A 24,927-nucleotide genomic window follows, 5' to 3' on the forward strand; every position below is an offset into this window, starting at 1 on the left:
CCGAGTGAGTGCTGATTTTCTAAATGGGGTGGATGACAGTGTTTCTCAGACCGTCATAGCAATGATTGGCCTCAGTCATTAAAGTATTAATTTTGTTCATTTGATTCTTTCTTGTTACCATATCATTCCTTTCACTTGTGCCTTTCCTCTTTCCTTTCTTTGGACCTGATAAGAACACTTGTTTTGCCAAGACTTTGATAACACTCTTTTTGATAACAAGGCTAACTAGCTAGAAATTACTCTTCATTTTAAGCTTTAGCCTGTTTTATAGCGTTGTACTCCAGTGGTATCCTGTTTAAAAGAGAATGTTTAAAGCTCATTGGCCAGGTGTCTTGGAGCTCTAACATGTTTAATTAACCATTGTAGAAACAGATATGTGAAATAATAGCCAAGAGCACATGGCAGGCATCATAGAATACTGGAGTTGGTAAGACATGAAAAGGCTCAGGCAGCTGTGGTTTTATGTGTTTTCCCACCTGCATCACAATTATCCCTCAGGAGATAGCCTAATCTTAAGTCTTAAAACTTGACGCAAGTAGCTTCCTGAATGAATCCTTAATTAGTCTTCCAGGTTTACTATCTTGTTAGTTTTTGACTCTCCTGTCACCTGTTCCTGTGCAGTTTCTGTGTCTAGGGGATCTCCGTCTATACCTGTGTGCACAACTTGTTCTTTACGGTTTCCTGTTTGGATTCTGCTTCAGTTCATACTTTTTCAACTTGAAAGACTTTCTTCTCAGAGGATTGGAGAGACAAGTCCCTTCAGTGGCAGTTAAACATGCTTGTTAAGAGTGAATGTTAAAGCTGAAACACCAGTCTTGCCCGTCTGTCTTAGATTTCATCATACAGATTTTCTCAGTTTTTTAAAAAATAATAAAAACAATTTCTTAAAACCACATCATAAGGTGAATTTTCATTATGTAAACAAAAAACAACTGGTAATTAATTTAGATTAGGTTAGGCAACCTTTATTATCACAAATTTACTTCTAAAATAATAGTCTACCTAACCACCATTAATTTAAATTGAAAAATAATTTTAAGAGTTCCCTGGCTGCAAAAGTGTGACTTTTTTTTTAATTCAGGTGACACCAGAACACATGAAATTTGTCATAATTGTTTTAATTACTAGTGAAACACATGGATTCACTGTCCTAAAATGAAATACACATGAAAACCAAGTTAAATATCAGGCGCTGTTGATACTTATTACATTTTAAAAAAAAATTTGTCAGCCACTTTGCATCTCTGCCTCTCGCACTGTAAAGAGGGGCGCTGAACGCACGCTAAGGAGATGCGGTTGCTCTTCTGAAACCCCCTTTTAAACGGTGATGCAGTGGGAAACACATACTTTTTTTTTTTATTTATATTATTTACTGTATGTTCAATCAGCTGGCTTGCTGCTGCTTGTGCCATGCTGCGTGATCTGCATGTCGTGCAGCGCTTCAAACATTTAAAAGCCTGTACAGCAGCTGTCCTTTTGTATCGCGGGATGTTAAAGTGTCACATCTCACACATCTCACATCAAGACTCCTTCCAAGATTTTTTTTTTTTTTATAAAATATATATATAATGATCAAGTTAGCTGTCAAAAGACATCAGTTGTGTTAGATGAGCTAGTCTTGTCTAATACTGTATAAAAGGTTTGAAGCTGGGAGATCAAGCCATACTAACATCAAGGCCAAAAGGAGAGGCAAAAAGAGCAAAGTAAAAAAATACAGATAGTGTTCAGTACCAAAACGATTAAAGACAAGATTGTAGTTTACAAAAAGGTTTTAGGAGTCCGCAAACTCGGATGAGAAAGTGAAGTTTATATGACCTTTTCATCTTGTTGCTTTGTTCACAAAAGGTCATAAACTCCAAGCATCTGCTTATAGCGACATGAAGCATTATCCTAACGATAAGGCGACAAAATGTAAACTAAAACAGTGCAAATAAAATGAAAGAGTGAAAACTAAGGTCAGAATCAAACAGATTTGAATTCTAAGGAAAGTAGAAGCATTGTGGGAATGATGTCTTTCCATTTGACATCCAATGCAGACTTTTAAGGAACTGTTAATATTTTAGTACACATTCTGCACATTTTGACCTTACCAGTGGATATTGAATATGTAAATGATGCTATTTGAATTATTTTAGAAGTTTTTTTCATGAATGTTTTTCACATTGTGTCCACTACTGGTCACCTATTGACCCAATAGAGTTGGATTATTCAATATTTTATTTCTCCTAAAAAATATGAAATTAATGATTTTTCTCAGTCACCACTACAAACTATATGGAGTGACATTAAAAAAAAAATTTGGGATGGAGAATTCCTTTAACCCAGTGCTTACGTGCTCTTGGAAACGACGTCAGTTTCACATGAACACTCTTCCACGTGATAAGTATCAGTGAGAGAATTTGAAGATGACCCTGATAATCTGATTTGAAGAGCTGCAAATTAAACTCTAACCTCTCTTTTTGTTTTATTATGTAAAATTAGTAGGAAAAAATTAACAATCCGCCCATCCAGAAACTTAATTCTAGGTTTCCAGTTTATACTGTATGACACTGAAAATACACACTGAGTGATTTTTCTTTGTTTTATATTTCCATGAAAAGTGACAGAATCATTTGAACACTTTTTGTACAAATCTAGCTCTAGTCAGCTGCAACCAACAATTCATGCTAACCTCCAGCTTCAGTGGTATGCAGAATGAAGCAGTAAAGCATGGAGTCACAACTCTTAAAACTCTCGTAGTAAGGTAATTCATTCAAAAAGGTTTCTGTATGTAGACAATGGAGTCTTAATCATTAACATGGAAGACGCAAATTCCAGACTTTCCTTTATCACAGCGTTCGTGATGATAAACCAGTTTGGCCAGCTTTTGTCCTAGATGCTCAAGCCATGCATCTGGAGGAGCAACTCACAATCACGTTCATGAGCTGCCAAACATGCTTCAGGGGGAATGCAATGTCCTGTTTACAGTAAGCCAAGTTCAGTGAGAGGTATGTAGGTAAGCTGTGCGGGCTGACTACAGCCACCTATTATGTTTAAGTGATGTATTAGCCCTGAATACCGAGATAAAAATGATTGACTTGTTAACTATCTTAAAAAAAAAAAAACAACTTTACTTTCACCAGGAATAAACACAACTGTACTTTGTATTTTTATTACGAGTTACCCCTAATACTATACTGTCCTTATAAACTTACAAATCTGTGCTTTCTGAGCAAATTCTTAGGAGCACTATACTAATACTGGGTAGGACCTCCTTTTGGTTTAAAACCCACCTCACTTCTTCATGACATGAATTCCACAAGATGTTGGAAACATTCCTTTGAGAGTCTGTTCAAGGATGAAGTCATAGCATCGTGCAGTTTCTGCATATTTGTTGGCTGAACATTCATGCTGCAAATCTCCTGTTCTACCACATTCCAAAAGGGATCTTTCTGGCTTCAGATCTGGCGACTGGTAAGACCACTGAAGAGCACTAAACTGACAGTCACGTTCATAGCAGCAGTTTGAGATGACTTCTGCTTTGTGACATGGTATATTATCATTCTGAAAGCAGTCAATAGAAGATGAGTAAATTGTGACCATGTATAAAATGCTTATGGTGAGCAACAGTACTCAAATGAGCCATGGTATTGAAGTGATTATTGATTGGCATTAATTGGACCAAACTTTGCCAAGAAAACATTCCCCACATCATTTCATCACCAGACTAGTCTGTTGACACAAGGCAGGTTGGGTGCATGGATTCATGATGCTGGCACCATATTCCGACCCTTCCATCTTTGTGCCTCAGCAGAAGTTGAAATTCATCAGATTAGGCTCAATTTTTCCAGTGTTCAGCTGTCCAACTTTGTGAGCCTGTGCCCATTGCAGTGTTAACTTTCTGTTCTTGGCTGAGAGGAGTGGGACCTGATATGGTCTTATACTATTGTAGCCCATCTACCCCAAAGTATGACATGTTGTACTTTCTGAGATGCTTTTCTGCTCACCATAGTTGTACAGAGTCTTTATCTAAATTAACATATCATCTTTGTATGGCCATTCCCATTTTACCCCTCTCATCATGAGATATATTCATCCACAGAACTGCTGCTCACTGGTTATTTTTTGTTTTTTACACCATTCTCAGTAAACTCTTGAGATTGTGTGAAAATTTCAGGCGATCAGCAGTTATTGAAATACTCAAACCAGCCCATCTCGCACCAACAATCAAGCCATGGCCAACATCACTGGTCTTCAAAGCTGTATCTGTAGGATGTTATACATTGGGCTGCTGCTGCCACTAGATTGATTGATTGGATAATTGCACTGATAAGCAGGTGTACAGGTATTCCAGATAATATGCTCCGAGTGTATTTTAGACCTCGTTATGTTTGTAAGGATTAAGATAAAACTAAGCCATGAGGCGCCATTAGAGACAAGTCAAGAAAGGATGAAACTACCATCCTTAGTGTTAACTAAACAGAAACCAGATAGGATTGATTTTCCTAGCAGTGGTTTTCATAGAAATGTATGATATTAGGAAATGGGCCGCTCATGAGGAAAGGTTTCTCAATGTGCCTGCATGCCTGTGTAGAGCTGCATTTACAGCTCTTGTTCAGGGTCATCCTGAAAGTGATTATATTTTCATTTTGTTAAATGTTTATCATGTCCCTATTTTGTTTTCATTTAGGCACAGTCATTTTGAGGTACTGTTGTCATGATGTGGTTATCTGCTGCTATGGGGCCTTTCTCTGGATGTCACACAACACTGCATCACAAGCACAACAGTGTGAAAGCCATTCAAGATTGTTCAGTGCTCCATTAGACAATTCTAGGCTGTACTGATGTTTTGCAGCAGAGAATTTGACTTTGATTTTGGTTTTGTTTGGTTGCCAACTCTTACAGTCCTTTCGGTTTTAACCCTTACTTGCCTTTTTCACTTCAGATATTCTTGCATTTGTTTTGCGTAAGGTGAAGTCAGCAAGTCAGTTAAACATAGCTTCAAAACTAAAACAGTCTCCTAACTCCTAGTCAAAATTAAAAGGTATTACTCAAAGACCATAAACTAGCAAAATCTAGAAATCTAAGGGACTGAACTTTATTCCCAGTGACCTGTGACTTTAAACAAATAGGATTGATGGACTGAACGGTCTCCTCTTATTTGTCATATTTCTCATTATGTTTCTTATGTAATGTACATCTTGCGTAAGGTGAACCTAAACGTCACTCTAGAACAAGTCCTTAGAAATGCAAAGTAGGGACAAAATACTCATGCATACTATTTCAAAATGAAATAAGTTAAAAATAACAAAAATCTCTAATGGAGTTAGAAAAAAGTATATTTGCAAGATTATTGTTACAAGAAAAAAGGAAGACCAATGCAAATCACATGGATATTATTTTTATATGAGAAGTGGCATTTTATTTTTCTGGCAATTATGATTAAAGGAATATTCCAACAAAAAACATATTTATATGTTACTAACCCCATGTGGTTTGTAGTGATGACTGATAACATTTTTAGTGTCATGTTTTCATGGAGGATGGAGGTGCCAGGACTTTCTGGTAGAATAGGGGTCTGTGGAGACTAATGCAGCACCATGGAAAAATGTCATGTCACCTAATCCATATGTCAAGTCACATGTTCGTCTGCTCACAATGTACAAAATGCATTTTTGTATTGTTTGCTGTGTTTCCAGCATTGGTCTCCATAGACAACTATTCTATCAGAAATTTTATATAGATTCTTCACGAAAACCTGAGATTAAAATGTTTTTTTCAGCTATCACTCCAGATTTCATGGGGTAGGTAACACTTAAATAAAATTAATTGGAGTATTCTTTTTAAACCCATGCAAGAAAGAATTTGATTGTACTTTGTATGTGACTGTATTGACACAATGAACCGTGTGGACTGTAAATAAATGAGGGCAAAGGTTACATGGGATATTTAGCTGTAATGACCGAAGGACAAAGTTGAGGTACAGTCCTGCTAAAACCAAACAAGTGAAAGTTACCATATTAAAGCTGAAAGTTCAGAAAGAACTTAGTCAGGAATGACTGGCCTGTGTAGTGTAGTCTTGGCACTGCTTTGAATGAAGACAAACCTTGTCTCTGGCACATTGTCTACAGAAGAGAAAAAGAAAACCTTCACTCAGAGTTAATCTTACAGATAGACTATTGCTGTTGTCTCAGATCTAGAGAATATTCTTTTACTTGGAATACAAAGCATGGCTGCTCCCTGGTCCTTTGTTGACAAGCGTGTCTGCTGTCCAGCCTCTACCAGCCCCCCCACCTCCCTCCAAATCCCATATGCCTAAGTGTAATTCTGAAGTTTAATGTAATGCAGCTTTATACTGAGACAGCTGGTGTGTCTCCTCCGTTTTCTAGCAGCAGAACTCGCCCAAGAGGCACAAATGGAGAATTAGCCACTTCTTAGGCTTGCAGAAGCAAATCAGTTTAATTTTTAAAGAGGTGTTAAAGCTCAACCGTGGATTCCAGACAGCATAGATTTACTCCCTGCCTACATTTAGCACTGTGTGCCTGGTTGATTGTCTTCCAAAACAGGGAATGTCTGGCAGTGGCGCATAACTGACAAGCTTGTTATGCCCAACAACAGCAAAAGCTTTCCATGCTGTTTAGAACAATGCTTTTAAATCACTGTATATAAAATATTCAGTAGGTATTATAATTGCATACAGAAGCTGAAAATTAAGTGAATAATGAAGCACTGTTGCATTTTATATGATTTGTCATAATTCCCTTTGAGAGCACATTTTGAACATTAGTGTGCAGGATGTCATCTTAGAACTCACTACTTTATGGTCCTTAATCTTGAATGGGCTACAACAATAGAGTATGTTGCATGCCAATGTTGTCATCGAGAAACCAGAAAACGTGGCTCTAGTTGGCATTGAAGCATCCAAAACAACACCTATGAAGAGTGGAAATAAGTCTATCTATTATATGCTGCCGTTCTCATCTATCTATCTGTCTGCCTGTTTGTCTGACTAACAAAAGCAACATGAGTCCATGGAGCCAACTTATTTGGTGTCAATGGTACAGACTGGTGGTGGCTGTCTGAATGTATCCTGTAGTGTAGCACAATATACTGGTACTAAAAACATCCTGGACTACCGGATCTTTAAAATGGTATCCTACCAATACCATGCAGAATTCTATACTGGCAATTAATGGTTGCTCCCCACCACCTCTTCTCTACTTTTCAAAGCCATATTAGCATGCTCAAAGAGGGAAATCCCCTCACCCCCTGTTCCTTGTTATGGTATGTGTATACTCTAAAGTGGACTGTCCAGCTACTACACCTGCTACTCAGAGGGAGGTTCCAGACCCAGCACTATGAGAAGCACTTTATTATGCATCTGCATGTTGCTGTGACCACCCTCTGATGGACCCTGTTAAAACCAGGCAGAAGGATTGCCTCTGACTTCAGAGAAAAACCAAGCAAAATGACTCCTTTTATTGGCTAACTAAAAAGATTACAATATGCAAGAGTTGCTTGGCTTTTCTCTACATTCATAATGGCTAACATGGTACAACACTCTGACTTCAGGCAAGAGAAGTGATGGGACAACAAAGTAGGTCAGTACTGGTACTGAGGTGCGAAAGCTGGTATCGGTGGCAAACATTTCAGCATTGATCCAACACTAGTTTGGATTCCACTTTTGCCACAAGTCAGTACATCTGATTTCTGCCATGCTAGTGCTGATTTCTGCCTATGTCAACTGTAAGTGTTATTTATCATTGTGAAACTGAAGTACCGAGGAGCAGCAATAGCACTCTCAGACTGGAGTTGTATAGCACATTAAAACCACCTTTCCTCTGTGTATTACTCACAGCAGAGTTCTTCTTAATGCATTGTCACCGTAAGAGTTGCGTCAGGAGAGTCATGAAGTGAGGTTCCATGGCCGAGCAGCTTCACTCAAGCCTAAGATCACCATGCACAATGTCAAGCCTTGTCTGGAGTGGTGTGAAGCATGTTGCCATTGGACTCTAGAGCAGTGTAAAGGTGTTCACTGGAGGGATGAATCACACTTCACTTTCTGACAGTCTAATGGGCGCATCTGGGTTTGGTGGATGGCGGGACAATGCTCTCTTCTAGACTTTATAGTGCCTACTTTAAGGTTTGGTGAATAAGGGATAATAACAGGGTTTGGGCTTGACCCCTTGGTTCCAGTGAACAGTACTGTCAATGCTGCAACAGACAGAGACCTTTTTCTACAGTTTTTCGCTTTCCACTTTGTGGCAACAGAAAGTCTCCATTCCAGCATGGCTGTGTCCCTGTGCACAAAACCAGGACCATAAAGATATCGGAGTCCTGCCCTCAACCCCACTGAACACCTTTAGGATGTATTAGAATGCTGCTTGTAAACCCTGTTTTCTCATGAAACATAAGTATCTGACCTCACAAATGCTTTGTTGCATGAATGGGCACAATTTCCACGGGTACACTCCCAAATATCTTGTGGAAAGAGGAGCAGAGGCTGTTATGTAGGAGGAACTGGATATTAATGCCCATGGTTTTGGAATGAGATGCCCAACAAGCTCAAATAGGTGTGAAAGTGAGGTGTCTGCAAAGTTTTGGACATGTAATTTGGTTTGTAATGCCATTATATTCTCAATTAAAAAAACTGAGAAAATTGTCAAGATGTTTTGTAATTTAAATTTTATTTTATTTTTGTAATATAATCTGTATCAGCACCCAATGTGGGTTCAGTTGTATAAGCATATATTTTGGTGGGGAAGGGAGTGAGATTTGTTCTCTTATGAAGTTTCATTCTTGTCTTCAGCACTCAGTTTTGTGCCATTGCGTCTAATGGTCAAGAAACCACCAAACATGGTCATTTCACACACTGCCCTTAAACAAGGCTGTAAGTTGCCATAGTGTACACATTCTTCAACATTTGCAGTATTAAATGAATCATGATGTTTGCGTTGTTCAAGCTGTTTAACCAAAAAAGGAACATTTTTTTAACACCATTTAATGTGAAGAGAACAGTCGCCCACACTTGATATTTCTTCTCTGCAGAATGTGACAAGCTAAGGAAGGATGGATTCCGCAGCTCCCAGTACTACTCCCAGGCTCCCACTTTCTCCTCTTCAAACCTCTCTGACAGCAGCCTCTCGGAACAGAATGATCTGGACAAGAAGGTAAGAAGCCACGAGTGTTGAAATTTAAACTTTAAGCTTCATTACTTTATTTTTCCTTTTTTTTTTTGGAAACGGCAATTTCTTCAGTGGTGTGAAGTTCAAGCTAAAGGGGTTTAAAAATGGGAATAAGTGTTTTGAACTGTTCAACAGTATGTCATATTTCAGTAACATTCGTTTGTTTGCAGTCAGTAATTTTTTACTGTTGATTTACTTTGATGTTTGAATATTATGTTAAATCAAACAGATTATTAATCTAATGAGATTAATTCTACGTTACGTAATCACTTTTCTCACAGTTTTTGATGCAGGCAGCATAGATTTTGAAATACCACAACACTGCCATCCACTGGCAAAACTCCTGTGGTTTTACTTCCACCTAGTGGTTTGATTTTGCACAGAGCTATTTCATAATTTGTCAACCAGTTGTAGCTGTTATCAGTAGCTGTTTTTGTTGTGCAAAATTATTATTTTCGTTTTTTTTTTTAATTAGTCCTTTAACTTTGTAAAAATTGATTACAAACAGTACCTTAACCTCAAAGGTTTGTTTAATATTGGTAGACAAATTAATCCTGTAAATGCCTAGATTAATAGTGTTGGGTTCTATGTACACCCTGTAATACTGACCTCTTTTAACCCTCACTCATGTCTCAAATGCAATAGCCAAGGGCCTATCACTGCCCTGCCAAGACACAGATCAAATACAATGTAAGAATACCTTAATAGAGGCCGTTTCACTTTCCTTGGCTCACTTCCCCTGAAAGGGCTGCACTTCAGAATACCTTGGCAAAGGCTAAGAATCACTTCATGAGCTGTGCTGCTGCTGGGGTTCACAGATGTGGTGCCGAGCACACAGATACCTACCTTTTGAAAGGGCTGTGCAAATAATCTAACAGAAGACAAAGATTTGCTTGGAAGTCTTCCCTTCTCAAGGCACAGCCTGTCGAATTGCTACTCCTGAAAAAACAACCTGAACAAACACAACTCATTATATTAACACTTATTCAATCATTGATAAATATCAGTAACCAACACAACATCTTCAGTGAGGTAATACCCAAGTTTTATTTCAATCATTACTTATGTTTATTTGTAGAAATAACAGGCATACAACCTGAAACTCTTTACCTTTGTTTCCCATTAATGTATAGTACAGCAAAGCACCAACAGGTAAACGCACACAGCACTTTCTTTCTCTTCTTCTGCCTGTCTCTCTTACCACCTCCACTCCTCCTCTAGTAGGATTCATCACTTTCCTCCAGACTCTGGCTCCTCAAACAGTGGCAGCGGGTTTCTTTTATTCTTTTAGCCCGTTAGTGTAATCCGGGTGAGGTAGAAGCCCAGCAAAGTAGGGCTCCGCAGTCCCTGCAGCACCTCCTGGCTGCACGTACAGAACTCAACCTGGCTGTAGCAAATTCCAGCTCCCATGGAGCCCTGTGGGGAGCCTGTAGCAACCTGTGGTCTGCCATGTAGTGCTTCAGGGGAGGTAATGCCCCGTGCAAGTTCTCTTCCCTGGTCCTTTCACATACGGGCGTCTTGGCCAGGTATTAGAAACAATTATTTACATACATACATGCATACATACAGGTGCTGGTCATAAAATTGGACTATCATGACAAAGTTGATTTATTTCAGTAATTCCATTCAAAAAGTGAAACTTGTATGTTAGATTCATTCATTACACACAGACTGATGTTTTTCAAATGTTTATTTCTTTTAATTTTGATGATTATAACTGACAACTAATGAAAGTCCCTAATTCAGTATCTCGGAAAATTAGAATATTGTGAAATGGTTCAATATTGAAGACACCTGGTGCCACACTCACTCTAATCAGCTAATTAACTCAAAAGCCTTTAAATGGTCTCTCAGTCGAGTTCTGTAGGCTACATAATCATGGGGAAGACTGCTGACTTGACAGTTGTCCAAAAGACGACCATTGACACCTCGCACAAGGAGGACAAGACACAAAAGGTCATTGCTAAAGAGGCTGGCTGTTCACAGAGCTCTGTGTCCAAGCACATTAATAGAGAGAGAGGCGAAGGGAAGGACAAGATGTGGTAGAAAAAAGTGTACAAGCAATAGGGATAACCGCACCCTGGAGAGGATTGTGAAACAAAACTGTGGGGGAGATTCACAAAGAGTGGACTGCAGCTGGAGTCAGTGCTTCAAGAACCACCAGGCACAGACGTGTGCAAGACATGGGCTTCAGCTCTCGCATTCCTCGTGTCAGCCACTCTTGAACAAGAGACAGCATCAGAAGTGTCTCGAATAGACTGCTGCTGAGTGGTCCAAAGTTATGTTCTCTGATGAAAGTCAATTTTGCATTTCCTTTGGAAATCAAGGTCCCAGAGTCTGGAGGAAGAGAGGAGAGGCACAGAATCCACGTTGCTTGAGGTCCAGTGTAAAGTTTCCACAGTCAGTGATGGTTTGGGGTGCCATGTCATCTGCTGATGTTGGTCCATTGTGTTTTCTGAGGTCCAAGGTCAACGCAGCCGTCTACCAGGAAGTTTTAGAGCACTTCATGCTTCCTGCTGCTGACAAACTTTATGGAGATGCAGATTTCATTTTCCAACAGGACCTGGCACCTGCACACAGTGTCAAAGCTACCAGTACCTGTTTAAGGACCATGGTATCCCTGTTCTTGATTGGCCAGCAAACTCGCCTGACCTTAACCCCATAGAAAATCTGTGGGGTATTGTGAAGAGGAAGATGCAATACGCCAGAGCCAACAATTCAGAAGAGCTGAAGGCCACTATCAGAGCAACATGGGCTCTCCTAACACCTGAGCAGTGCCACAGACTGATCGACTCCATGCCACGCCGCATTGCTGCAGTAATCCAGGCCAAAGGAGCCCCAACTAAATATTGAGTGCTGTACAGGCTCATACTTTTCATGTTCATACCTTTCAGTTGGCCAACATTTCTAAAAATCCTTTTTTTGCATTGGTCTTAATTGATATTCGAATTTTCCGAGATACTGAATTTGGGACTTTCATTAGTTGTCAGTTATAATCATCAAATTTAAAAGAAATAAACATTTGAAATACATCAGTCTGTGTGTAATGAATGAATCTAATATACAAGTTTCACTTTTTGAATGGAATTATTGAAATAAATCAACTTTGTCATGATATTCTAATTTTATGACCGGCACCTGTACATACATACATACTTGCATTTAAAAATTATGTAGGATTATTAAATTATATATTTGAGATGTGATAAGAGGGGACCCCCAATTTTACTGGCTTCCCATATACACTATACTCTAAATGAATCGAAAGAATCAATTCACTTAAACATGTAATTCAAAAGAATCAAATTACTAAAGTGAATCAAGATGCCCAGCACTAGTGGTGGCCAACAGGTTTAGTTGCTGTAGATTTTGTCTTCTTAAGCCAGGTGAAATGCTTGTGATTGTTAGGACAGTAGATGGCAAACAGAGTTATGTAAGTTTAGTAGTGATGGTACAATAATAGAACAAACTCTGCTGGATTGGACTGAGGGAGGAGGAGTGTGGAAAGGTCTAGGAGATGAAAAAATATGAGGTGATAAACAAATCTGGACAGAGAAAATTGGAAAGAGGTAATTTGAAAAAGGAAGTCAATGGGGAGTGAAAGTGGGTTAGTTTCAGAACAAGTGGAGGATGGTTCTGGGTACATTTTAAGGAGCAGAAGGGGATAAGTGGTTAGCAAAATGTTTACATGGGGTAAGAAACGAGTGAAGGACAAAATGAAACTGAATGTGTTGATGATTAGGGATCCTGGAAGACAGAGTGATAGTCTTGGTGTTACATGACAAGGCAATGGAGGATGTGAGATCATTTTGCCACACAGAATACTAGGAGGAGGATTACTAGGAGTGCAGCATATAGAGTGGCAGCTGCTTTTTTGTGTGTATGTTGAGATTCTGGCATTAAACTAACCAATCAATAAAGACAGAGCTCCTGTAGAAGTGTAAGAACCTGGGATGTTTGATCTTACCAGTACAGGTTAGTGTAACCTACAGATAGCATAAACCACCTCGAGCAGCGTTACAAGACCTCATCAGTATAGAGTGAGTTATAAAACTAGAAAAACATTTTGATATCATAAGTCATGGACTAATATTTTACAAATAGAGACTGCTGTGACAATGCCTGGATTGTGGCTCATTTAAAAAAAAAAAAAAAAAACTGTGGCTGAGTATGAAAGAGCAATAGCATCAGATTTCTCCTTAAGTTTCTCTGCTATTTATCTGCAAGCAGATGGCAACCTGCAGCATACGCCATTTTTTCTTTCCTAACTGTAAACCACATGAAAAGAACATAAACTGACTGTCTGGGGATTATGATGCACAGCAGTGCAGAGATGGGCATTTGCCAAGTTTTCCAATTAATTTGACTACTGTAACTGCTTTGTAGCAGGCAATACTGTTGTGAAGGTAGGAGTGTTTCCTAGTATGTACCACTATTCAAAAACATTAAATGCTTTTTTCAAATGCCCAGCTTCTTTGTTACGTACTTCCACACATCCTGTATGTCCTTCACTAAAATTCAGTCATTATACTGTACTGTAGATTTAACATTCTTAATATGCCAAAAAACTGAAGCAAAATGAAAAGGTGTGGCAAATCAATGAATACAACCTGGAATATTTCAGAAACTGTCAGACGATGAAGGCTGACACACTTAAATGTATGCATACATTTGTTTTCTTAAGGTCCCATTTCTGCGTGCCTGTTCTCTTTCAGCTTCTCCTCCTTCCCGGTTCTTTCCTTCAATTCAGTAGGCTAAAGAATAATAGAACACTTTCCCTTTTAGGCTGATGACTTTTTAAAGCTTGTCAGTGTCAAGGGTCAACCCTTAACACCACCCCAGTTGCTCTCCGTCCAATGTCATTTTGACGAACCCTATCCGTACATGTCCATGAGGTGTGCATGCACAAAGATAACCAATGATTCGAGAACTTCACTCTTCTGCATGTGGAAAGTTTACTGTTTAAAGTTCTTCACATTTCATTTTGTTAGACACAGATGACTTTTTACTAATGTAGCCTTCTGTCTGCTGTCTCCACTAGCACTTCCTCTTTAATCTGTTAGATAAGCTACTATACTGAGATTGAATGTTCAAGTAAGAAATGTATGCTTAACAAATCGAACATCCAGTATTCAGTATCATAAAATATTGTCTATAATCCTCTTAAGAATTTAAAGAACATTAAAAAAAAAAAAGTAATAAAATCACCTTCCTCTGCAAGTTGCTATCAGAAGTCTACATAAATGTTGTTGGAATTTCACTCATCAAAGGTAGAAATCAAGTCAGAATTTTTTCCTCTTTCATAAATCTTGGCCCTTACGTGTATGTATGTAATACACACACACACACACACACACACACATAATATACTGTGTGAACGTTATTGAGTGAGTGTCGGTGTGTATGCCTTCTTCATCAAATATTAGAGTTTAGATTTATTTTGTCTTAAGATGTACAATCTTTGCACCACTGCTTCTTCAATGGGCATAACAAAAGGATTTGGAATTTGAATGAATTAATGATTGTCTTAAGACCTAAAACCAATTGTTTCTACTTAAAATAAAAATAATCTAATTTAAAAAATCAAATTGTACATGTTGTAATGCCTGAAATAGCAATGGACCAGCTAAAAGATATTTAAACCAGAATATTAACTTGAGTACAAGAATAATCATTTTTATGCAAATTTTACCCAAATACAGGTGTGAGTTTCTGTTTACATGTAGTATGTATAGTACGGAGTTAAGCTGTTAGACGTTCTGCTTTGGTTTATGTGCGTGCATGTAAATGAATCATCTTGGTTGTATTTACATTTTAAACAATTGTTTTACTTACATAGTGTTTGTATTTGGTTTAATTTCATTTCATTATCATGTGCTGTTTTTTCGTTTTTCTTTTTCTCCTTTCCTTAACATAACAGTCTAATTTCCTAGACTGCATCGGCCAACCTTGTCTAAACATCTGCCATCATCTGACATCCTGGAATCATAAGGTACCCGACCTGAGTTTGACTGATGTGACCCTGTCTGTAGGTAGATGGCAGCTTTGCAGTCCCGTGTGGCTGAGCCTTCTAGCTCTTCCTACAGCAAACACACACTCTTCTATCCTACTGTGTTGCCTCTACAGAGGATGTGTTTGTGTGTAAACATGCTTTGTTTATTAGCATTGTGTGCTACATGACGTGTAGTTTGATTTGATCCCCTTAAAATGAATATAACTCCTTTCTTTCTCTTTGTTTACTTGATGATACAACTCCTTGGTGTTATTTTATGACGAGCAGCGGTTACTTAAGTTTATAGTCAATGTTTTATTATCTGTATGTGAAATTTTTGGAAAAAGGCTGCTATAGTTTACTTTGTGGAAAACCCGGTGAACTGTTAATTGGGTAGTTAAAGAACTGTAAGACCCATCAATATCAACATTAATAATTATACCTGTTCAGCTAATTTATAAAACTGATAAATCGAAACATAACTGCCCTTTCAGCTAATTCAATTTATTTGGTAGTAAGAGCTTGCATGTGCTGGTGGTTTAACAGTAGTTCTTTGCCAGTACAAGCATTTAGTCTGCCTATGGTCCAATTAATAAAACAAAAATGCCATCTCGGAATTATCATATGAAATGGGATGCAATTAAATATACAAGACACTCTGAAAAGGACTGAAGGTGGTCACGATAGTGAGTGTCCTTGACTTACTAAGTCTCGGCTTCCTCTGGCATTTATTTGGCATTTTGGTATTTCATTAGCAGGCTACTGCAAAATGTTATTGTTCATCGATATTGATGTTGGGTGCGAAACGTTTTTATTTCTGTCTTTGATCTTTCATCTATTGGTTTATTTTTACAGCACATTTTTTTAATTTTACTTCATTATTGATTGCTGTCTTTATCTTTATATAAATCATTTGTTCAGATTCATAACCTCTCTGATAGATAGACTAGTAGGTACATTTTCATAGGTAAATAACAAAGGTAGTATATGGTAGATAAATAGATATGAAAGGCATAGATTGATGATTTTTTTTATTTCCCCTTGAGGAAAAATAAAGCATGATGGATGGATCGATTGATAGATAGATAGATAGATTGATTGATGTTTTTTAAACAAAAACATAGTAGAGTGGATGTAGCAAGTGATTCTTTTATAGGGAAAAGTATTTTTGCAGTAGCAGAATTGTTTCACTCCTGAGTCCTTTAATCAGTTTTTTTTTTTATTATGACTATTTGTTATGCTAATGGTATGGACACGTGTATTTACTAACACTTCAATTGTGTGGATTTTGCCTGTTTAATGTGTGTGGGCTGAGGCAGCACTTCACTTTACCCTTGGGATCAGTAAAGTCTCTGACTATTTATCTATTCATTAATCCATCCATAGAATTTTGAAGTGGGTAGCCTTTTAGATTAAAATCTTTTGGAGATATTTTTTTTTTAGTTTAAGCTTTGAGGAAGAAAAATACACTATATAAGTAAAATGTATGCTTATTATTTATTGATTACATTGCTAAGTTTTGCTAAGCTTTAAAAGCAAATAAAATGCATTCTTTATAACAATCAAATATACATCGATCTAAATTATTTTTATGTATTTGTAGCACAATTATCTCAAAGTGTTTTACAAATGTATGCAACACAATCTTGATCCTGATCCAGCTTTATACAACCAGATTGTAAGCCGTGTAAATAATAATAATTCATTAGTAAGTTTTCAATTTAGTGATTTAAAATGAGCTTTTTTAAGTGTCTCTCTCACACTGATTTGGGAGTATGAGAGCTAATTATTTGTATTTTTATTTGATCATTAACTGAGAATTAGTTTCATAATTTTTCTGGAAATATTAAATCTATCAAAGCATTATCTGAGTTAATGAAATTAAAAACAATCAGTTGATAAATAAGGTACTTAACTGGAGAAAACAAAGTTCTTATTATACTGCAGTTCTGCTCCATAGCAGCTTCAATGCTTCCTTCTTTCCATCAGTCCATATATTATGTTTCATCACATCAGTGCAATCATTTGAAAAGAAAAAAAAGGGCAAAACATGACCAGCAGTCTTGGATTTTTTTTGTGCTTCACTAACAGCCAAGCTGTCTGTGTTCTTTGACAGTAATATGTCCTGACAACGTCCACCACTTCAAAGAAAAGTAGGTTAGCTGATTCAAAAGGCTTTCATTACAAAACAGATTGGAAGACAATTCTGTGACACGTTTTGCCTCCCACTGCTCTGTCATTTGGTCAGCTGTTTATCACGTAACACACAGAACTCCCAGGCCTGGTGGCATTCATGGCATGGCCTTCGATTTGAGTACCAGAGCTGTTTTTTGTACTTCATGTAACTTATTGTTTTTTTTTTTAAACCTATTTCAAGTATATTGTATTATTGATCACTATAAAATAATGAGTTGAAATTTATCATGTTAATAGTGATGGTGAAGAAACAATGTTCATGCAGAGCCACTTTACGCTGTGTTTGGCTTGAGCACATTCAGCAGGGCAAGCGGCAGCAGAGTAGAGGGAATAAAATAAGGAGAAAGTTTGGAATGCATCCAGCTGGGGCTCAGGTCTGCTTACTTGGTACAAAGCCACTTAGGTCACCTGCACTCAAACTGTGTCAGTATGTCGATCTTTAAATGTTGTGTATCGAAAAAAAATGTTTATTCTAAAAGCTGATAAATACAACCTTGTCCTTTTAATTGAATTTAAGCCATTCATAATGGAATGTGTGTTGTCATGTCTATTGTGATGGTGAAAAGACTGGTTAAGTCCTTGCCAATAATGTTAGCTGATAAGTTTCTCTACATCGTTAAAAAAATATTTGCAGTACAGTTTATGAATAAAGATTACAATAAGTGTGTAATATTTATAAAGTTATAATACCCTTATATCTTGTTTACCCCATGTTCTTTGTAGTGATGTAATTTTATGTTTTCGTGTTTAATGGTGAGAAAGAAGTTTATGCTGTAACAGAACTCAATGGTGGCCAGTGTTATACAGCAGCAAACTGTGAAAAAAAAATCGGTGTCATAATCTTTTGTTAATCGTTTCACACAATCCACATGTCACGTCATCCAGTTGTATGGTCACAGTGAGCAAAACACTTGTATTTTTTGCTGAAATTTTATTACATAAATACTTATAAGAAAAACTAGAGCAGTGCATGTAGGAGAAACATGGTCATACTGAACCAAGCTTTTGAAAGGAAGGCCCACCTCTCTCCCTCATTCATTGGGCAAGAGGCCTGTCAGGGAGTCAGAAAAATAAAGCTAGAGATGTACATACTAGGTTTAAATTCTTCACATGCTAATAAAGGGAGGGAGCTAAACTGGACTAGCAGATTAGGATTTAAAACATTTGAACTTCTGGAAGATCAGTTACATCACCTTCATATGAAATGCATAGGTTTCTTCCCATTGTCCAAAGACATGCAGGTTGGGTGCTATGGCTTTGCTAAATTAGCTTTTGTGTGTGCACACACGTTCATCCTTTGACAAACTAGTGCCCTTTCCAAGGATTGTTCCTGCCTTGTGCATGATATTTTTCATATTTCATATGAAGCAAACTTACATTAATCAGATAATTGAAACTTTTTTTTTTTTATCTATAAACTTCATTAATTTTCATGTTGTGAATATTTTTCTTAATATCCGTATGTGTTTGCAATCCAGCTATCCATTCATGTTTTCTCTTAAGCACACTTAACTTCCATTTCAAAATTACTGGTCAGCTCAGCTCAAATGTTGTGGTCATTCTTTGATGGCACCAGTAACCTACTTGAGGTAGCAGGTGACCAGAATAAATCAGGAATGTCCAAATAATTTTAAGTTGTATTTTAATAGATTTTTTCTTTCTGAAGTCCACAGTTTCTGCTCCAGATGAAGAGAAGCTGGTTTATTCAATGAGACCTAAAACCCCACTGATCGGGGATGTTTCTGAGATTGACATCCAGACCAACTGGACCAAGTCCTTGCCTTTGCCCACTCCAGAAGAGAAGATGCGTCAGCAGGCCCAGGCAGTGCAGGCTGATGTTATTCCCATCAATGTAACAGGTAGTTCTCATTTTCAACATTTGGCATTTTTTGTGTTAATTCTACTGAATATGTAAACATTAACATTTAGTAAATTATAATGGATTTTCATTTACAGCAGCTTTTTCACAAATCAGTCCCTGAGCCATCATATTGTTGAGAGTCATTTTCTTATCCTTAAAACTATTAACTTATTGCCACTTCCTTCAAGAAAAGATAGAATTCTAAATCTGAAAATGTCTGCTTTGTGAGTTCTTCTAATTGTATTCCACTTCATATGAAGTTCAATGAAATTAACAGCCGTCTGTGATGAGCCTTTTTGTGCATCTCATGCAAAGTGGATAGCAGCTTCTTTTGGAAGACCATTGATTTAATACAGTTTGAGCCAGTTCTTAGATGATTTGTTCATTTTTGTTACATGTTTAAGCTTAATACATTCTCAGTTTTACCATTTGGACTCCTATTGGCAATATTTTGTATATTTGCTTATATTATTTGCTGTGGTCTTCCATATTCTGCCCATATTCCTCTCTCCATTCTACCCATGTAGACTCGTATGTCACCGCCTGTTCCCTTCATCAGCTGCCTAGATTTGGTCATTACACATGGTAAAATAATTAAAGTAAATGTATTTTCTTAGTGTAGGGTCAAATTATGGAGCCAAGTACTTCTCAGTGGAAAACACTGATGTTGCTAACAGACAAGTGTCTTTACAGGAACAAGTTTGCAGTTTTATTTCCTGTAACAAATGAAGCTAAAAGTCATAAAACACTCAGTGAATTGCATTGTGTTTGTTCTTTTTTCTGTGTTTCATTTATCATTTGTGACATTTTTTTAGAAGAATGTTATCTTGTTTTTTTTTTTTTGTTTTTTTATATTGACATGGTTTTATGGTAGCATTGAATTGATTAGTTGTTTGAAGTCAGTCAGCGGGTGCCAATGGTGCAGGTACCATTTTTTAGGATTAGGTGGGTAAGCATTACTTTTTTCTTTGTTATGCTAGACACACAAGCAAAGTAATATTTTATGATGGTGACTGAGGGGTGAGAAAAGGCTTTAAAGCCAAACAAAAAAAAATAGAAATTGGGAAGTTAATTAGCACTGCAACCAAAGCCAAAGCAAGAGATGAAAATTGTAGTACTAAGCACGGGACAAGGCTAGGAAAAGCATTTTGAAAAGAGTGAAAAGGGAGGTTTCACAAAGGGTTTTATTATGCGCAAATTCAGATAGGAAAAACTTCTTTTCTTTTGTTCCCATCGCGTTACCAAAGAGTCACAACCTTTGAGGACACTTTCTAACAAAGTCGGATGTCCAAGCAATGGTGGCACTGGCAATAAGGCAGCAAAAATGGGTTAAATAAAATTATAAAAAACTTAATTAACAAAAACTATGTACAGAATCAGATTTCTGGGCTAGGAACACCCCCAAAACAAGTGTAGTAACATCTGATTTTTACAAAATAAAGAATAGCAATATTTTTTAAATATACATTCCTAACAGTTTTTATGGTCAGTCACACTCATTTGTATCTCTCACAAATGCAACAAAAAGCAGAAGTACAAAGCATAAAACTCCAATCTGCTAATTCTATGAAGGAGGAAGGCACCGCATTCAACAATGTTCATTTCAGTAGTACTTTTTGATTTAAAAAAAATGGTACAGGGGGTCCTCGGGTTACAACGTTTCGAGTTTACAACGCTCACTCCCATAAAAACTTTAAAAAGTTGAGACGTGAGAAGGAATAAAGGTAAGGATTTTTTTTTTTTTTTTTTACACTTAACCTTTTCTGTTAGTACAGTACAGTATATTTATGTCCTTTTTCTGTGGCTTAGTTGTGTTTTAATGTTCTAGATTAGGATTTTGCACATGTGTTAGGATACGTAAGTGACTTAGGCTAGGGTGAGTTTTGACTTACACCAAAATTCGGGTCACATCACTGCTGTAGGAACGGAACTGTGTCGTAACTTGAGGACCCCCTGTATACATCTAAAGTACTTTACAGCAAGTAAAAGAAAGAATAAAAAGTACAACGAAAGTGCACCAGTTAAATTAAATTGACAATACAAAAAAATCACATTAATTGAATAAGAATGGAAGAGCCCCTAATAGGGTTAAACGTAACTTTAAATAATACTACCTCTTTGATTTGAGGCTGATTTTTTTTTTCCTTAAAGACTGTAGGGTAATTTTTTCAGAAAAACTTTGTAAAAAATGCCAAAACTGTTTTTATTACTCAATTTGTGGAGAACAATTTTTAAGCGTATGATACCATTCAAGGCCAATAGGTGCTAAGTCCGACTGTTCGTGGATACCATTTTTTGGCATCACTGGCATTACTCGTTTCTTCTCACAGTTTAGAATCCTCATCTGTTTATACTGCCAACAAACAGAGTAAGGGGATTTAATTCAAACTGACCAGGCAATGAAGCTATGTCAAAAGCCAGAAACACGTTGTCAACCAAGAGGACACAAAAAATGTTGCCAAAACTTTAACCAGAAGTAGAAATCAAAAGGGAGTGCTAACATTTCATAACCACAATACAGAAAAAAGGCATGATAAATCCCTTTGCTTTATCCCCAATCCTAGAGGAGGAGAGAGACCCGTTGTGCTGGTATTTAAAGCATTGCGTAAATGACGTCTGACTCTGTGACATTCGACTTCATGCCCCTGGCAACCAGGAGTAGCGTCTTGATGATGAGACTTAAAGAATGGTGGCACCCATATACAAAACAAAATGGTATCATGGTGCAAATTAATAACAAAATAAAATTTACAGGGGAAAACAGACTAAAGCACACAGCCAGAAGTGTACCCTGAAATTGAATCCAAAAATCTATACAAGAGTTTTTCAGGAGAGAAAAAAAAGTATAAAGCCCATTATAAATTTGCCAGACTCGTACCATTCTGACAGTTCAAAATCCAAGTCTTAAATAATTTACCAAAAAACATTTATTTTGAAGATGGTGAATGCCAATATTTGATTTTGTTCTGTTAAGTGCATACAACTCAGTTTATCTAGCAGTGTTTGCTACCATCTAGAGCATAAATTTAAAGAGTATATTCCAGGGGCCTGATGTATAGCACAAAAATGTTGTGTACGCCCATTTCCACGCTCACTTGGAGATGTTTAAACACTAAACTTGGCGTAAAGCCACGCACATTTCCACTTTTGTCTGTACACCATGTTTTAGTGTGAATTCTTTGCACTGTGTTATATGTGATTTTACTCAACATTTTGCCTTCTACCCGATGACGTCCACTTTTGTCAATTCCCATCTTCTGCCTTTCCTATTGACCTTTGTCGACACCTGCCCTGAAAGAGTTAACTTTATAGCATTTTTGACTTTTACCATTATGACTATTCAAGTTTGAGTCCAAAACTTGGTCAGATGGCCGGAGAGGAGAGGAAACCAAAAGCTCCAGCCATCATGTATGTTGGAGAAAGTAAAAGCTGCTGGGGTTCCTTGACCAAAATTGATTGTCTTAATTTAGAACATCTTAAATATATTTTATCATACTTATTTTGGAGACCGTTTTGAAATTTTAATCTAAAAATGTACCATTAAAAATATAAGGAAAGATACCAAAATATTTTCCTATAGGAATCAACCTCCTTAACACTAGAATTACCAGAGCCTATGAGAAGACTCGTAAATCTGACCCACCTTAAATCCATTCATGCCTTGTTTGATTATCTGGGAGCGAGTGAAGTGCTGGAGTTTTAGAGTGGAAATTGCGCATTTCATGTGTGTTCCGTTTCTACGGTAATCTGTGTGAACACATTGTGTAAACAGAAACTTTTTCATATTTTACATAGATAGATACTTTATTAATCCCAAGGGGAAATTCACATAATCCAGCAGCAGTATACTGATACAAAATACAATATTAAATTAAAGAGTAATAAAAATGCATGTAAAAGCAGACAATAACTTTGAATAATGTTAGCATTTATTCCCCAGGGTGGAATTGTAAAAATGTAATAAATAGTAATAAATGTTACAAAATGTAGGCATAAACTATAGAATGTGTGAAGCCTGAAGTCCAGAGGTCAAATAAACACTTTCACAAAAGGTTCAAGGATGATACAACAGCTTCCGTGGCGTAGCGCTAAGATTTGCCGACTTATATTCAAGAGTCTACGGCTCGATCCTGACTGTCTCCTATATTTCCTGTTTTCAGTAGTGAGCTGCTCTTATTGTTAATATTATACAGTACACATATATATTTGGTTTGCGTCTGTAACAGACCGTGTACATTTATAGTACTGTATTTGTAAAAGTTACCTTTTTTTTTTCACTTTTATTCTCTCACTCACGCTGACGCTGTTAGTTTTTATTTGAAACTGGGAATAACTGTAGATGTGAGTGGTGTTTTGAGGCAATGGAACTGGACATTCTCTGATCTGGAGGGATAAAAGCTGATGCAACAAACGCTGGTGAATCTGCCTTCTTCGTATCTCACCGTCACTTTATTTATTTTTTTTTTAATTCAGTTTTGTTGAGTGTTCTTGCTCACGCAGAATTAGTATGCACCTTATGGTGTATGATGTCAAAAAAAAACACAGACATAGGTATATATGATATTTTGAAGAAATCATTTTATGACCTGAATAGTACCAATCAGAGAAGTTCATCACATTAATGCAATATCATTTGAAAACGAACAGCGTCAGATCGGATGTGAATTTACGCTGGCGCTGTTACTTAGAGTCAGGGGCCTGGGGGTGTTAGAGCGTGATCATCATTGAGAGAATAAAACTGAAAACATCTAACTTTTACAAGTGCCATAAATTTATACCCAATGTCCCATATATTTGTCTGTTTCTTTTCTCATTGGCTCTGGTAATTCTAGTGTTCATTTCTAGATTATTCTAATTGACATTGTGGCTTGACTGATAAATTCCCTTCAGGCTGAGACTTTACAGAAAGTTGCATGCATGAGTGCACACGATGCGTCTGTTTGATGTAAGGTCTGTAAGAATAGGGGCTCACGAAGACAGGGCTCGGGGGGTGCCCTGCTGTAGGACTTGTAAATGTAAAGATACTGACGTTTTTGTTCATTTGTAAGCTCCCTCCAAGTTTGTTAGATTGACAAACAGCTGAATCTGTGCCTGATGGCATATTTTGGCCATGTGTGAAATTGTATGGTGGCCCCAAGCAGACACTGTATGATGTAAAGCATTCCAAAATGTTTACATGTGGTCCTCATTACCATGCTTTCTAGTTTCTTTTTGTCACCAAGCCCACTTGAAAAGGTAGCTTTGTGTTGACAACGCGTTTATGGTATAAGTTCACTAATACTGTGCACACATTTTAGTTATAATTGCAACAAGCCCCATGTCGGAGGACTGTAGCCTTTATTGGTTTGACATATTGTTGTGTTAAATGGCCATCTTTGACTTTTAAATGTTTTGTGTTCACTTGCTTGCCAAGGCACCAGTAATGATTTTTGAGTCTTTTGTATAATTTACCTGCCATTTTTCAATTGTTTTTCTCTTTTTTTTTTTTTTTTGGTATAAGGAATTAATTTCTTTCACTAATTTAGGAATAGAAGTTCATTTTAAGGTTTCTAAAATTAAATTGTCATGAGATGCTACATTTGTGTATTTCATGTGTATTTTGTGGTTTTATTGCTCATTAGTGGAGGATGTGGTTTGTGATGTTACCATTGTGACAGTATAAGGGTTGGTGTCATAAATGTTGCCATTGTCACACTATTAAAATTATTTTCTTT

General features: G+C 37.1%; 1 protein-coding gene across 5 annotated transcripts in view; it reads left to right on the top strand.

The window, feature by feature from the left end:
• Nucleotides 1-24,927, top strand: part of nhsl1b (NHS-like 1b) — a 244,446-nt gene that overhangs the window by 202,571 nt on the left and 16,948 nt on the right. For all 5 annotated transcript variants that reach the window (XM_039739040.1, XM_039739042.1, XM_039739041.1 and 2 more), the window contains exons 3-4: nucleotides 9,028-9,149; nucleotides 19,019-19,211. In XM_039739040.1, the coding sequence (XP_039594974.1) occupies nucleotides 9,028-9,149; nucleotides 19,019-19,211 (315 nt within the window). The remainder of the gene's footprint in view (nucleotides 1-9,027; nucleotides 9,150-19,018; nucleotides 19,212-24,927) is intronic.

The sequence above is a fragment of the Polypterus senegalus genome, chromosome 16 (assembly GCF_016835505.1).
Source record: "Polypterus senegalus isolate Bchr_013 chromosome 16, ASM1683550v1, whole genome shotgun sequence".
NCBI classification, from domain to species: Eukaryota; Metazoa; Chordata; class Cladistia; order Polypteriformes; family Polypteridae; genus Polypterus; species Polypterus senegalus.